The 16,421-nt window shown below is 40.1% G+C and overlaps 2 protein-coding genes across 28 annotated transcripts in view; one reads left to right on the forward strand and one right to left on the reverse strand.

The window, feature by feature from the left end:
- The window catches only part of CREB5 (cAMP responsive element binding protein 5), a 409,265-nt gene extending 393,004 nt beyond the window's left edge, over positions 1-16,261 (forward strand). For 6 of the 11 annotated variants that reach the window (XM_082471925.1, XM_082471926.1, XM_082471931.1 and 3 more), the window contains 3 exons: positions 8-238; positions 8,755-8,863; positions 9,756-16,261. In XM_082471925.1, the coding sequence (XP_082328051.1) occupies positions 8-238; positions 8,755-8,863; positions 9,756-9,919 (504 nt within the window). In that variant the 3' untranslated portion in view covers positions 9,920-16,261. Of the gene's footprint in view, positions 1-7; positions 8,170-8,754; positions 8,864-9,419; positions 9,628-9,755 lie in introns of those variants that run through there. The other 5 variants (XM_082471921.1, XM_082471923.1, XM_082471930.1 and 2 more) reach the window with 4 other exon arrangements.
- Positions 115-16,421, reverse strand: part of TRIL (TLR4 interactor with leucine rich repeats) — a 137,481-nt gene continuing 121,174 nt past the window's right edge. For 13 of the 17 annotated variants that reach the window (XR_014266415.1, XR_014266416.1, XM_082471797.1 and 10 more), the window contains 2 exons: positions 16,271-16,374; positions 14,099-14,202 (listed from right to left, as the gene is read on the reverse strand). The gene's annotated coding sequence lies outside the window, so the exon portion shown is untranslated. Of the gene's footprint in view, positions 191-13,342; positions 13,435-14,098; positions 14,203-14,710; positions 14,771-16,270; positions 16,375-16,421 lie in introns of those variants that run through there. The other 4 variants (XM_082471799.1, XM_082471808.1, XM_082471807.1 and 1 more) reach the window with 4 other exon arrangements.

Here is a 16,421-nt window from a genome sequence, read left to right on the forward strand (position 1 = left end):
TTCCCAGCAGGTTTCACCAGCGACACAACAGATGCAGCCCACCCAGACAATACAGCCGCCTCAGCCCACAGGGGGGCGCCGGCGAAGGGTGGTGGATGAGGATCCGGACGAGAGGCGGCGGAAATTTCTGGAACGGAACCGGGCAGCCGCCACCCGCTGCAGACAGAAGAGGAAGGTCTGGGTGATGTCACTGGAAAAGAAAGCAGAAGAACTCACCCAGACAAACATGCAACTTCAGGTGCAGGCCACTGTCTCTCTCCCCAGCACTCAACGGCCCTGTGTAACATTGGCATTTCCTGCCCCCGCAGGCACTTGTTGACCTAAGCAGTAACACCACCCCTTACCCCACAGAGCAACTGCAGGCTTATTCCTCAAGGTTTATTAGTTCCGAGACACTCTACGAAACAAAACAACCATTCATTTTTACATCAGTCTGCTCTGAGGAGGGAAGCCCTGCCCAATTAAGTTATAGGGCTGGGAGCAGAAGCTCAGTCAGACAGAAGTTCAAACTCTTGTTCCGTACCTACTTGCTGGGTTTAACCTCTCTGGCTCTCAGTTTCCTCATCTATAAAATGGGAATAATAACCTCATAAAGTTGTTGGGAGGAATAAATGAACCAATGTCTACAGAGCCATTTGTACATAATACATCTTCAACCGAAAGGCTGCTCTTTCTGTCCACTGGATGAGGGGGTTGCTTCAGTTTACACTAGATTATCTATATTTTTGTTTAACGGAAAAAAGGGAGGTTTGTGTTTATTATTTTACTCCATAAGAAACGGCGTGTTTCCATCTCATTTTTAAACTTGACAAGATTTGAATCTTGCATGATTTTTGCTTTCCATGGTTGGCTCAGTGGGGGGACATTTTATAACAAGGCCACTTCTAGGAGTTTTTGAGAACCTCCAGCACCTGGAGCTTCTCCAGCGGACTTCACGCCATACACATGACGCAGTTCAGGGCATTTGTTCTAACACAGAAAGGAGTGCACTGTTCACCAGCAGAAGCAAAAGCAAGTATTATATTAGTGACAAGCAGTCCAGGGGTAGCAGTAAAAATGGTGGATTATAGCGCTGGATTATACAGTGCTTCCAGGAGCAGAGATCATGGCTAAAGAGTGGAGGGAAGAGGAGAAAGAATGCCTAAAATAGGGAGAATCTGCTCCTCAGTAGTTCATAGGTCACCTTCACCCCCCATCCTCTGTGCATCCTCAGAAAGGAGCAATTAGGGTGCCAAACCCCCCTTTGCATATTTAATTCCATTAAGTGGAAATGGTCTTGGGGCGTCCAGTGTACAAATTGAAATTATACAAAGACAGTTTGGGTTATACATGGACCCACCGTTTGGGTTGTACAGGGACTGACTGTCATCATTTATGGACGTTCACTCTCCCCCCCAAGTGTATCATTCTTTTAATGATAGACATGAGAAAGAAACTGGGAAACGTATATAGCAGATATGGGGGAAGTAAGATAATAAATCCTCCCACTAGCTTGTACGAAGCTTGTGTGAAGTTGGAGACTCTGTTTTGTTACCCTCTCCCCCGACCACTTACCCCCTTTTCTAATGTCGGGTCTAGCATGGAGAGTTCCTGAGTGTCTGTACTCAATATCTGTTGAATAAACGAATGAGCTCCCCATCTCTGGAGTGTCCAAGAACTAGCTGCCTGACCACTTGGCAAAGATGTGATTTAAGGGAATCAAGCCGCAGAGTTTGGCTGGACTCAAACACCGCTGAAACCACTCTAACTTGAAAGCCTATAATTCTAGAATCTGGCAGGCACAGTAGTATGCGAGAAGCTTTTAGGTGGACATGGGCACACATTTTTAATATTAATAATAATCATACCTTAATTTTTATGGGTACTGAAAAATGTAATCAGAACATCAAACCTTCAGTTTCACAGATATTTTTGGTAAGGAGCAGGCTAAATCATTAAAAAATGAGTTAATTTGTACAAACATGTTAAGTAAATAAAAGTTCTGGTGTATGTGACCTAGCAAATATCACAGCAGTGGTTTTGTAATGACTGAAATGTGAGAACCCCTGGAATTTGCTACCAGTTCTGAGATCTGCAAGAGGGCCGTGAACAGGTGCAGGTTTTCTCAATCTCAGCACTATTACCTTGGGGCTCAGTAATTCTTTGTTGTCTCCTGTGCAGTGTAGATACTTAGCAGTATCCTTGACCTCTACCCTCTAGGTATCAGTAGCACCCTCTCCCCCACCCCCAAGTTGTGACAAGTGAAAAATGTTCAGACAATACCAAATGTCCCCCGTGGGGGGCAAAATTACCCCTGAGTGAGACCCACTGACCTAGATGAAGGAGCCTTGAGTAGTCAGCTGACATGTAATCAGATGCGGACAAGTTTTTAAATCAGTTTTAACTAAAATGAGTCCTTGCAGAATGACCCCAGGGTATTGACCATCTTTCTAGAGCCTGAAGACATGGAGGGGGTCATAGCAGAGAGCCAGGAAAAGTGAGGATACTGGTTTACTTTGACGTCAGATGTGTTCATGACTTGACATATGCATATATGTTATAGCTTTCACTTAACATATAAGGTACTTAACATATAAGGTATATCCTTTATGAGACCCTAATCTACTTTTTTAAAAGAGTATATTTTAAAACATGCTTATTGCCAGAAGAGAGACTTATTTTATTTATTTATTTATTTATTTATTTATTTTTGGCTGCGTCGGGTCTTAGTTGTGGCACATGGGATCTTTCGTTGCGGCTCGCAGGCTTCTCTCTAGTTGTGGCGCTCGGGCTCAGTAGTTGCGGCCCGGGCTTAGTTGTCCTGCAGCATGTGGGATCTTAGTTCCCCAACCAGGGCTCAAACCCGCGTGCACTGCATTGGAAGGCGGATTCTTAACCACTGGACTACCAGGGAAGTCCCAAACCTAATCTATTAATTTTCACATTTTTAGAACCCAAATGGCTAAGGATAAGAGATACTAGAATTCTAGCCCCTGAAAACCAGAAAAAAAAGTTCTATTGGGGCCATTCAACAGGCACCAGTATTTTTGGTTGTTAAAGCAGTGCCTGAGGAAGGGACGGTCTCTGAAAAGACTACGTTGTTGGTGTTTTCCAACCACTGCTTTGCTTCACAGGGACGGAAACCACAAGGGCTCCATGTTTTCTGTGAGGCCGAGTGCTCTGCATCACGCCACGTGATGCTGGAGAGGATATGCAGATTCTGCTACCTTTGAATGACCCTTTCCCTCTCACTGGACCTTTGTCAAAAGAAAAAGTTGTCTCTCTTGAGGCTGGTCCAGTGAGCCAAATTTTAAGTAAACAGAAATGGAAGGTGCTACACAAACAAACTCCCGCCAAAAGGAATATCCAAGGTCTGGATGGCCAGCTGCCACTTTTGAGTTGTTTTCCAGCATAAATCTTCTAGTTAGGCTGCAGAGCTTCAGATTGGAAAAATCAGACCTGAGAAAACAAAATCATACTCCCAGACTTCATTTCCTCATCTCACAACAAACCTCTACCCAAGAGGTCAACACAGGTATAGGAATTGGGGGAAATATTAGAAACCACCCAATCTGACATTTTATTTGGGAGAAACTGAGTCTCGGGGGACATAAGGAGTCTTCCTGAAAGTCACACAACCAGCAAGTAGTAGGATGAAGACCCAAGCGAGTCTTCTCTTGACCTAACCCACTGCTCTGTGATCTTTCATTCTAGAAAGTTCTTCAACTATGAAGGAATCCACATTCTTTTCACTGACAGAGTGGCTGAGATGAGCTCTAAATTCATCAACTGCTAATGTGGTGCTCAGTGGATTGTTTGTGTTCAATAGATGATATGGAAATCGTCTGGTCGCCCACGAAAATAATTGCTTTTCTTTTTCAGTGCAAAGACACATGGCTTAAGTCGCTGCTGAAATTTTAGACACACGAGCTCAGGTTTAGGACTTGGCAAGAGAATAGGCCAGATGGGAACTGTTGCTGTACAAATTGAAAGTCCTTTGTTTTAGAATGAACCAAACCTGGCCTCAGTTAATCTACAAGAAAAAAAAAAAAAAAAAAAATAGGGGAGGGGCTATGTGGCAGGGCTCATTTTGATAATTATTTTTTTGGCATGGACTACTGCTTACATCAAAAAGCATTTGGAGTTTGTCATATTAACAAAATGACATCCCCCAAAGCTAAAAACTGAAAATGTAGCTATTAGGGACTTCTTGGAGTGCTTGTTTAAAGTATGTTATTACAGTGTTGAGTGTCTATATAGGGGTGCTACTTCATCCCAAGTCAACTTTATGGGTTTAAGAACAGATTAATCTAACAACTACATCTATACTCTTACAGTCACTATTTAAATGGCTAAACTTTTAGGAGTAGCAAACCCAAACTAGTTTAGAAAAAAGAAAAGAATGAAGAGCTGATTTCAGCAAGAGAATCAATACTTATTATTAATACTTTGCTTTTGCAAAGTGCTTCTATATGAAGACCTATAGTTATTATTACAACCTACACAAGGGAGTAAAAAAAAAAATGGTGACTTGCATCAATTCATAATGCAAGGTAATTCAGAATAAGAAAATATCTCCAGAAGTCCTGGTTTTTATTTCCCTACTAGAACTGCAGGCCACTTTTGATTTCTTTCATGCATTTTGAAACATTTGCTGTCTGGTTCTTCTCTTCCAGAATGTATTCAAGGTGATTTCTATTAATGTTATCTTGAAAAGGATTTTTATTTAAAATATAGTCTAGTATTTGTGCATTTCCTACATCAGTCGGTCTATCAATATGGAATGATATCTATCAATATGGAATGTTTATGCATGTGCACAGCACACATGATTCACTCCGCTTCCTCTAGGGCAGAGATTCTCGACTGTTTTTAACCCAAATGCTCCCTTATGGAATCTGATGAAGGCTCTGTAGACTCTCACAATATGGACATGTACATGGACTTGAAATTTTGCACAAAAGTGAAACTGTAAATGCTGCTTTGGAATCTGCCCTGATAAGATTTGGAAGTACAGGAGGTGCTAGGACTGGCTCCCTTAGGAAATATAAGACTTGATATATAAGCCCATTTGAGAATACCAAAAGCAATTAACTAGTGACTAAAAAATCAAGATGGAGACCTTCATTAGATTATTAGGTAATTAGCATTCTCAATAGAAGGCAATTCATAGAATAAAAAACGATCTTGCAGGAAGTAACTAGAAAACTAGTCCAACCACCTTGTTTTACACTAGGTTGGTGTGGCAATTTGGGGAGCCAAACTCGATTATTCTCAACTCTCATTTGAGAGTTCCTTTTTCTGCTGGAAGCTGCCCCATGAATTTCTGTTGCTTCTGTGGCCATTAGACTTTTATTTAGTCCTTATCAGTATCGTACTTATGTGTGCATGATCTAAGCAAGAGGGAGGCTAATTGTTCTTGTCTATGGAGAATATTAATTGGCATTCATTTTCCAACCCTAACATAGCTAAATAACATAATTACTAATATATTACATTAAGAAATATGTCCATATTCACATATATCTTTAAATGATGGTCATTTGTTACAGTGCTCTCCAGGTTCCTACATTTTTACAGACCCTCACAACTCCCAGGTCCTCAGTTTCTATACTTACAATGTATTGGTTTATTAATAAAGTGCTTTGCTGTCCATAGACCAAAAATGCCACTAAAATCATCTATTTTCTATGGGGCTTTGGCTGTAGGCCAGGACACCACATACACTGTTTGTTGTGGTGACTGGTGCTGTTTTATTGTGGCCTCTCATGAAAGCAAAAGGTTTATCCTGAAATGGTTTGGGATATGCCGAGTATTGTAGGCAGTTAGCTCCTTGCAATTGTAGGAACCCAAAGAACGGAATTCAAAGTGTTTTTTTTAAGGAAGGGGCAATGTACACTTCGAGTCTGGGGGATGGAAGACTGCCTAGAAAAGGTGTGACTGCCGAGGACACAGAGGAGGAAGAAATGGAGACTAAAATCATCCCCTCCAAGGCAGCTGCCAAGTGAGATTTTTCTTTTCTTCCAGAAGTACAAGAAAGCAACAGAATCCTGTTCTGTGTTATTTTAAATACTTCCCTCATTTGTTTCCTAGATCATGGAAGAAAAGTATAGCTGGATTCACTAAGGATTGGAGCTTGACTCCACTTTCTTAGAACCATTGTCTGCATTATCTGCAACTGACAGTTTCCCCTTAGGGTCCAGTTGTCTAGCAGTTGTGGTTTCAGAAAAGTGTTATCTCTATAGTCCAAATACAAATCATATCACATTTCATTTTGAGGCCAAATATGTATACATTCAAACATCTTAGTTTTCTTTTTCTCCTTTTTCTGTTCTGTTTTTGTTTGTTTTGTTTTTAACCAGGGACTGCCTTCTATTTAATGGTCTAAAAGTAACTTTCTTTTACACAGGCTATTTTAAGCAGAGGGGGAGCTGGGAAAAGGAAGGATGGCTGTCTGAATTTAAATGGGCATAAAATTAGAGAAAAAAAATAGTGTTTAAGGCTAAAATAAATTGTCCTATAAATAAACTTGTCCCATTGACCCCCAAATTGACAAGGGTCACTTTCAGCTTTGATAGGGCCCCTTATCAACCACACTCATTTGGACGTGGGAGGTGCAATTCACCTTCCTGAATGTTCTCAAATTTAAGAGCAATTTTCCTGTAAAATTAAGTGATTTATTCATCATTAGTGCTAATTTCTCAGGCAGATTTAAAAATTTTTTATTGGAGTATAGTTGATTTACAATGTTGTGTTAGTTTCAGGTGTACAGCAAAGTGAATCAGTTATACATATACACATACCCATTCTTTATTAGATTCTCTTCCCATATAGGTTATTTCAGAATATTGAGTAGAGTTCCCTGTGCTATACAGTAGGTCCTTATTAGTTATCTATTTCATATATAGTAGTGCGTATATGTCAATCCCAATCTCCTAACTTATCCCTCCCCCCTTTCGTCAGATAGGCATAAAAGCCTTGTAGATGAGATTTTTATTATTTTTTTATTCATGCTACTCAACATTTGATTGCTTATAATGTATTTTGCCAATGAATTTGGAATTAGGAGGTATTCTTTGAAACAATTTTCCAAAATAATTTTTTTAATTAACTTCAGAATCCCAAACTTACTTTTCTAGGTGATAAATACATGCCTGAAAAGCCAAGTTCATACTGAAAGTGTAGATACAACTTAATGACAGAAATGTTAAAACACCTTTTTCTGTGTGCATGCTTTTGAAACGTCTCCTCCATGTGGAGTAGAATTGCGTGGCAGCCACAAATGAACACTGGCCAGAGAGAGGGTATTATTTATCACAACTGTAAAATGGCTTATTTGAGGTAGTGCTACGTTTACAGTTTACTTTTATCAAGGGGCAGCACCTTGGACCCATCTGTTCTACATTTATACAGTTGTCCCTCAATATCAGCGGGGATTGGTTCCAAGACTGGCCTCAGATCCTGTAATCCGCTTGTGCTCAAATCCCATCGTCAGCCCTCTGTATCCGTGGTTCCGCATCCTCAGATTCAGTCAACTGCTAATCATGCAGTATTGTTATCTATTGAAAAAATCTGCATAGAAGTGGACCCGCACAGTTCAGACCTGTGTTGTTCAAGGGTCAACTGTATCTGTAGACGATGGTGCCAAATACATTATTCCACAAACTATGAACCTATCTTTGTGAATTACTACATAAAGTGGAGATTTGTGGCACTTATCTAAGTAAATCCACAACACCCTGATATTGAGGAGGGAAAAAGTTTATAGACTGAAATTAGCCAAATTAGTTAATGAACCAATCAAATTAACTCAATCATGGCCCTAAACTCTATTGCCCTTGGCCTCCCTGGGCTGACCTGATCCCACCAGTAGAGGACCAACATTTGCTCCGTATGCTTCCCTGCGTCCTCCTAAGTGGCATCAGGCAGAAGGACGTGCTCTGTTGAACTGTAGCCCATGAAGAACTTCTTTTGGGAAATCGGCTTATTCTGAGGGCATTTCAGTTTGAAGCCACTCATCCTGCCACACAGTTCCTCCCAGTGCCTCACATTCACCTTCTATTCGTGATCAGTGTCAAACCTGAGCCTGTAAGATAGCATGGGGACTTCCCTGGCGGTCCAGTGGTTAAGACTTTGCCTTCCAGTGCAGGGGGTGTGGGTTCGATCCCTGGTCGGGGAGCTAAGATCCCACATGCCTCGCAGCCAAAAAACCAAAATATAAAACAGAGGCAGTATTGTAACAAATTTCAATAAAGACTTTAAAAAAACATGGTCCATGTCAAAAAAAAAAAGAAATCTTTAAAAAAAAAAAGACAGCGTGAAGAGAATTATTATGAGCTAACTTTATTGAGTGCTTAGTTTGTGCTAGGCATTGTTCTGCATGCTTTGCGCCTATTACCTCATTTAATCCTCACAACAACTCAAAGAACTTTGTACTATTTTCATTCCCATCCAAGGTTGCTGGAGCTTAGCTGGGTTATGTTACCTGCCTAGAGTCACCCAGTCAGTGTAGAATGGAGGGTCCCACCTAAGTAACTTTTAATAGGATTAAGCTCTTGAATTAAAACCTAGTCTCTACAGAAAGCCCCTGGTAAACCTGAGGGCCAAATCAAAGGCAAGCTACAAATTTTCAGGTGAATCCTGTTAAATAATATTATTAATGTCATTCAGACATAACAGAAAGGAAGTGTGCCAGTTACACTGTTGAAAGTGCACGGGGCCTTGGGTTTGTATTCCCTGGTCTTCTTAACATGACTTGGATCCATCTCTTTCCAGAATGAAGTGTCCATGTTGAAAAACGAGGTGGCACAGCTGAAACAGCTGTTGTTAACGCATAAAGACTGCCCCATAACAGCCATGCAGAAAGAATCACAAGGATATCTAAGTAAGTCATTGACTTTTTTGCTTTTTTTAGTGTCCAGTTTTTTGCCACCAATTTCTCATTGGATTTATTGAAAGAACAAAAGTAAAGCATAGACTGCACACCCAGGTGGATATCATGCTAGAATTCTTGAGTGGCTGCCAGACTACTGCACCAGAGGGAACCCTTCTTTTCTGACCCCATTTATCACCATGCCCGCCACCTCCTAATAATTTCTGGCTAGACGTTCCCTGGCATTTCACGTTGTAAAATCCCACCAAATTCCAATTCTGCAGCCAGTAGGAGCCCAATTACTGGTGGGCTAGCAGTCTTTTATGGGCTGGGAAACAGGCTTTGGGTGAATTATATCCAATGTCTCAGGATATGCTACATGTTATTCACCGGGCTGAAAAGCTAGTGACCTTGTCTCAGTTTACCAATATGTAAAGTGGATCTGTTTTTCTAGATCCCAATATCTGCACCTGGAATGTCAATAGGTTCAATGCTAATTGAGTAGGGGATGGCGGAAGAAGCGGGGATTCATGGCTGAAGGTCAATTTCTTTTCAAATAATTTTTTAGATTGAGCAACACAGATTCTCCCACCACATGTGAGTATTTTTCCACATTTGATATATGGATGGCTCTTTGAAAAGACAAGATGGGGACTTCACATGCCACGACTCAAACACATCAACTCATGTTGCTGATCTAGAAAGCATGGCTTTGCTTGTAGCTATAAACTGGGAAGGCATAGCTTTGTGACTTTAAAATAAAGTTTTGAAATTAACCTCCAGGAGAAAATGTGTGAAACGCTCCTATTTCTAGCAAGCATCTAGCAGTATTTTTTGAGTAGTCTCCAAGTCCACCCAGGAAAGAGCTATATTGGTGTGTGTGTGTGTGTGTGCTTTTTCCTAGGTCCAGAGAGTAGCCCTCCTGCAAGCCCCGTCCCCACGTGCTCTCAGCAGCAGGTCATCCAGCATAACACCATCACCACTTCCTCGGCCGTCAGCGAGGTGGTAGGAAGCTCCACCCTCAGTCAGCTCACCACTCACAGAACAGACCTGAATCCGATTCTCTAAAATCCGAGGGTCAGACCTTGCCTCCAAGGAGAGCTGTCGCATATCCTGCGTCCTTTGTTTTAAGGGCATTTTTAGAATTAACTCAGACCTGGAAGACTCCTCAGCCCTTCAAAGACTGGCTTTCATTTTTATAGTTATTATGGAAATGTTGTCTTTTATACTTAGTTATATAAGCAAAAAAGGGAGTTATGCAATTAATAATCTATCAGCTTGGGAAATGCTTTGGTGCTTTTCTCCAATTTTCTGGTACCAGTTACTTGTTTATAAACTGAACTCTTTCTGTATATAGTCATGGTTTCATTCTTATCAGTCCAACCCTTTGCCTGAAACGTTGAATCTTGTTAAACCACAGCTTTTAGCCAAAATGAGGCGTACCTAGATGTCCAGTATACAGACTGCAAGGCAACTGGGGGAGAAGTCTGATGATGTCGTAGCTTATGTTGAGTTGGCGCTATGATGTCACCAGAATCCCAGATAAATGGAGAGCCTTTTCCACAACCCTGTTTCTCTTACTATAAAAAAAGTATAAGCTCCATTGATGTCCAAATAAAATCAGCAAGCATCTCACCACCTCTCCTTCTACTCTTGGTCCACTTCCTTGAATGCCCAATTTTCCTTTCCATTTCCACTTTTACCTGGGCTCCCTATTGACTCTTTATTTTTACTTCCTTCTGTTTTATTTTTTCCCCTTTAATGTTGCATGTAAAGAAGAAAATAATGTTTAAAGGAAAAAAAAAAAGCTAATGTGGACCTAGCCATGGCTTCCCTTGCCCCTGACCCATTCAACTCTTGCTTTTTACAAAATAGTAACTGGGAGATGTTTAATGTGCCTGGTTTAATGTTTTTAATGATCAGAGCAAATAAAAGATGGCTTAGCTGTAGGTGAAGCACTGTTGAATGCCAGCTGTGGAGACACTAGGGAAGGGAGCTTTATAAGCCTCAATTGTGAAAGTCCAAATTATGATGCAGGGCTAGAATATCATACCCTCGAATTACAACTGGTTTTATATGGCCTGTCTATAATGTTGAAAATCCATGTACTATATAATAATTCAGAAGGGCTCTATTCACTACACAGATTACATTGTTCAATCATTAGCTGCTAATAGCCTAAGATATATTATTATTTTTTTCTTAAGCAATGGAACCGTCTTTGCTGTTCTGGTGGGTGAAAGTAGACAAACTACTGGAGCAATAGAGAGAGAAAGAAAACCTAATGTTTCCACGGAGGTGCTTTCAGCCCTCCCACAGCATTTAAAGCACTCTGGCTGCTCAAAGTATCCCCTGGATATGGCTACTCCACTCTTCTGAATAATTCTGATTTATACTTTCAGCAACTTTCCTGGACTTGCCCATTATAGAAAGCAGATAGTCCGAACCACAGTTGTGCCTCCTTGAAACAAGCCATTCTACTGTGCTAAGGTTTTAATATCACATCTCACAAATAACTGGGGCTAATGTTCTTCTCTAGTGGTCTGGGCAGGTGCTGGTGTTTCATCTCCATTTGAAAGCTTGACCTCCAAACATGAGTGTGTGTGTGTGTGTGTGTGTGTGTGTGTGTGTGTGTGTGTGTGTGTGAGAGAGAGAGAGAGAGAGAGAGATAATGGGATATAAAAAAATAGTATTTTACAAAAGGTGTAGCTTTTATAAGAGTTCGGAAAAGGGAAGGATGTGGTTTTTTTTCTCTCAGTATAGTGTAAGAATCTATTTTGGAGAAAAAAAGAAAATATAAGGGTCATGAAGCATGGTTTTTATAACTAGTTTCAGTTTTATCTAATAACTTACTTTTTAAATCGGTATTTATCAACAATCTTTTCATGTATGCAGTGCTTTCAAAAAGAAAGTTTTGAGTTTCCAGGGAAACTCATAACTTGGATATATGATCTAAAAAATCAAAACAAAAGCAAAAGCAAAAAAAAAAACAAAACAAAAAGAGAAAAAAGAAAAAAATGCAAACAAGAAAAGGATTTTCTATTATATTTTAGACAAACATATCATTTTTAAGTATTTTAAATACTGAATTCAGTTGTTTTGTTTTGTTTTGAATCCCAGCTGTAATAGCTGAATGGTTTAACCTAACTGGCTTCCTAAGAAGTTTAAGATTTAGCTAAAAAAGCAGTTAACATTCTTGTCTCTATTTTGAAATCAAAAATAATTTTTTCTAAACTCCTTCCTAGGACCATTTATGTGTCCCCCTAAAAAGGAGAAAGAGCTCATTGAAATATTTGTTTGGGTTTTTAAATTTTTAAATTTTTTTTTTATTTTTGTTTTGCTTTAAGTGAAAAATATTTTCTTTCTTTACTGCATGCATAGCACTTAATGAAATGGATTTTTAAAAAATCCACTGGTGATATCAGAATGTCCAAGGAGTGGGCTGTCACTAAAATGATGCTTTACTTTACTTCTGTTCCACCTCTTAACTGAAATATTTAGTTGTTAAACCGAAAGCCTCTGCAGTTAAGAACTTGCCTGAGTTTTCTTAATTCAGCAGCTTGACGGTTTGACTGACGTGCATTATGTATAGCTCAATTATGTCTGTTTTTTTATGCTAAGAAGGCAAACCACCACACACAAGTGAGCAAACGGGCCTCAACGTATAATTAGAATAAACTATCTTCTTATTATACTCAGGGCCTTTAGGTATGTTCATTAGCAGTGTGGAAATACAGTAAATGGAGGATGCCAGCACGTTGTCAGAGCTTCTTGAAATCCTGAACAGAAAGGCTCATTGGTCAAATCCAACACTCGACTTATCAATATTAAGTATTTCACGTGAAGGCCTAGCTTTCACCAGACCGTAGAATAATCGGTCTGCCTGAGAAATCTCTCCTTCTTGTCCCGCACTTGTTGCCAATCTGGGGAAACATTCTGCCCTGTTCTCCTCTCCCACCCAGCTACTGGGTCATCCATCCACACGGTCACGGATCAGTTGCAATGACCTTCAGAGCACCCATCCTGAGGAGGGAGGGCCTGCAGCGCAGCACTGCCTCTCCTCGTTCACAGGTGGGTTTTTATCAGCAGGATCTGCTCCTGAAGTCACTGCCAACCTGCCTGGAAACTTGCACAGCGCCTCCCCTGCCTCCTGTGACAGGAATTAGCAGCCAAGATAGGGACACCTGATAGCGTTTCTACCAGGTCAGTCCTTACCTACACTGAGGCAGTCCCATCTTAATTGTTTCTCCTTAAGACATTTCTCAACATATGCCAGGACAGGTAGAGTGAAAATCCTCCCTGTACATGAATGGACTCGTTTTAACGCCTGGCGTGAGGTCGGATGTTTTCCCTTTACCCTTCCCCTCAGCCCTCTCCTATCTCCACATCAGTGTTTGCCGGTCACAGTCTTAACACGGCCCATGGGGACGAGCAATTTGTGTACTGTCACTGCATGCCTTCTTATCATTAGGGTGACTTACTTGGAGCAGTTGCTCTTTGGAGCCTGTCAGTCCCACGAAATCAAATGCAGTGCATGTTCCGAATAGAGGGGCATCCGTGGTGAATGTGCAGGTGGCTGTGGTCTGTTAGTTCAGAAAATTGTCGTGTGTTAGTTGAGCTTGTCATTAAAATCAACCAGCTGCCATAAAAGACCAGCCTTTGGCTGGGGGGTTTTAAGCATCTGTAACTGCTATAAACCTAGCCATCCAGTTAGGATAGAATGTGCTTCTTTCTGGTTAATAAAAAACCATCTAAGAAAATATATATGTATGTATGTGTGTATACAGTGGAATTCAAGGACCAAAGCAAAATTTGAACAGGAATCTATTAATTTAGAATTTTATAAGATATTTATTAATAAATGTTATTTTTAAACATTCCATTTGAACAATATTCTTCTGTAGGATCTACTTGTTTTTAAAGGATTAGTTCATAATAAACTACTCTAGTTGTGTGTATCTTCATTTTACAGGGTTTCAAATGGCTATTCTCCATCATTTGGTGGAAATGTTTGTTTAGACCTCTGTGCATAGAAATTCCAAGGATTTGTATTGCTCTGTGAGTTATTTTTTAATCTATGTTCGGAACAGTTTTAAATCATCTATTTCTTTTTTCATTTTGAAAGTAAGCTCTTTCCTTTCGGGAGCAGAGTTCAGCTAAAGGGAATCGGTAACTATAACTGGAACAGCTCTCTTGTAAAAGTGTAAAAACAGCTTCATCTCCGCTGCTCCCCGCCGCACCCCAGCTTCCTAGAATGCCTTGCACTATTCAGCTTCCTCAGTGCTCTTCTCGCCCCTTCCCAAACCGTGCGCAGTAGCTTTAAGCCATTCAAGTTCCATTATGCAGTATATCTGAGAAGGGAAAGGAAATAACCCGTTTAAATTGGAATAAAATCGTGCCTATGCGAACAGTAGCAATTTAGAATCTCTCTTTGCTTTTAAAATAATTTATATTTTAAAATTGCACTTTAGCATTTGTAATCCCCGTCAGTTTCTCTTGTTCTCTTTCAGACCTCCTCCCTGTCCTGAAACTTGCCTTCACCCTCCCCTTCCCAGGTCCCCCACGCTTCCTCTTAGGCTCTGAGCTGCATCATTTAAAATACTTTACGGAATATTTGCACCAGGTACATTTGCGTGCATTCACCAGTAGCATAGCCAAGACGCGTTGCTCACATCAACCTAGATGAAGCCTGCTATGAGAATGCCAAGGAGAAGAGCCAGTTTATACTCTTTCTCCCTTTATTCATAGCATGTTTTTAACAAATGTTATGCAACAGATGTGAGGGAGCAGCTATGCTACACTTAACAAATTTCTATCTTATCCTCCAACCAAAGTGTGCTGAATGAGCCAGGAGACTTCTTCTTTTGTGCATCACCATGCACATCAGACTGTCGTCCTCGCCATCGTCTCTCTGGGCTGCTGAAAAAAAACGGTGACCCTAACTATTTCATTCCTAGGTCTCAAAAATACAATGTTGTTGCCTTGTACCATAATTAGGGACAGCACCTCTATTTTACAATTATAATCCAAGAAAGGACAAGAAGACACTGAAGCAATAAACTTACTTACAAGTAAAATCCAATACCAAAACAAAGAAAAAAAAAAAAAACCAACCCAGCTCATCATGTTGTGAAAATGAAAAAGTGTATGTCCGTTCAAAATATTTTACTATTTCTTGTGGAGTTTTTCAGTGATGTAATGCTTATAGCCAAATTGCTTGAAGAGTGTTTATATATTTTTTTCCTTATAAATTGTCTATTTTTAAAAAAAGCTATTTAACCACAAGTTGAAGAGGGGGGGTAAGGCCAAATTGCCAGCATTTCTTAAGAGATTAATATTCTTAAGTGGCACTCTGATACCTTTCCAAGCTTATCATCAGAGGGAGATCAATAATTGTCAGCTGTTATATTTAGACCAACTTACAATATCTAGCTCATTAGAAGCCAGGATTTAGAAAGCTCTTCTTAAGCCATTGAAGATTTTCTTGCATTGTTTCATTTTATAGAACTTTATAGGATTTTTTTTTAACAGAATCATTTTAGCCTCAGGACTGAGAATGTGGAACCTGAATAAATTAGCTTTAAATACATCATTAAAATCTTATGCACAATAAGCTCATTAGAGTCTAGTTTGCTCCTTTAGAATACCAAGGCTATAGACGCTACAGGACATGATGAAAGGTATCAGCCATGCTGAAGTGGAGGGGGTTTCAGAGAAAGGACCCTTCCCCACCAGCCAGCCAGTAGAACAGAAGAACTGCTCGCCCTCTTTCCTTCTATGTTCTGCTAAATCACACCTGCCTCATAGAGAGAGGAGTTCTGCCTTTGAGGTTTGTCTTGGAGAAAATATAAGCTTGAAATATTCTCCCTGGAGAGGACATGGGATTTGGGATCTTCCGAAAAGGCCCAGAAAAAATGGCTCAGTTCAAATACAGTGTTCTAGGACAATTGGAATATAAATATTGTCCAAAAAATAGAACTAAGAGAAAAAAGGTTAACATTGTGCAAAGTAAGTGTTAACTAAGGAAGTCCTCATAAAAGGTGCTGTCACTTTAAGTCCTGGACTCCGTGGGGCGGGGGGGTTGTTTGTAATTGTGAACAGCAAAGCATTTGTGTTTGTTTGTCTGTTTGTAAAGCAACCACCTTCCTTATTGGAAGGAGAAAAAAACTGGGGGTACATACATGTAAATACTTGCAACAGCATTTAATATGTTTAATTTTATGTTAAGCTTTTTGTTGCATCGTGAACACATTTATTGTTACCAACGGACAATGAGTTCATTAAGACTGTTCAACTAGGTCAGATTTTTACATCTCTTTCTAGCAAGAAGAGACAAGATTTTGTGCATTTGTACAAATGTTAATAATATCACTGCAATTCCAATATAATAAAGCACTCAAATGCAAATAATATACGTACCCTCTGTATGATGAAATTTGGGTTGGGGGTAATGACATCTGTTCTGCACAAGATCTTATTCATGCCTCATAAACCAAGGCTTAGGCCTTCAGGGTCACCATCATCTAGGGACAAAAGCAGGTGAGATTTTCTCCTTCCCAGACCATCACTA

Source organism: Balaenoptera physalus (genome assembly GCF_965194825.1).
Source record: "Balaenoptera physalus genome assembly, chromosome: 8".
Classification (NCBI taxonomy): domain Eukaryota; kingdom Metazoa; phylum Chordata; class Mammalia; order Artiodactyla; family Balaenopteridae; genus Balaenoptera; species Balaenoptera physalus.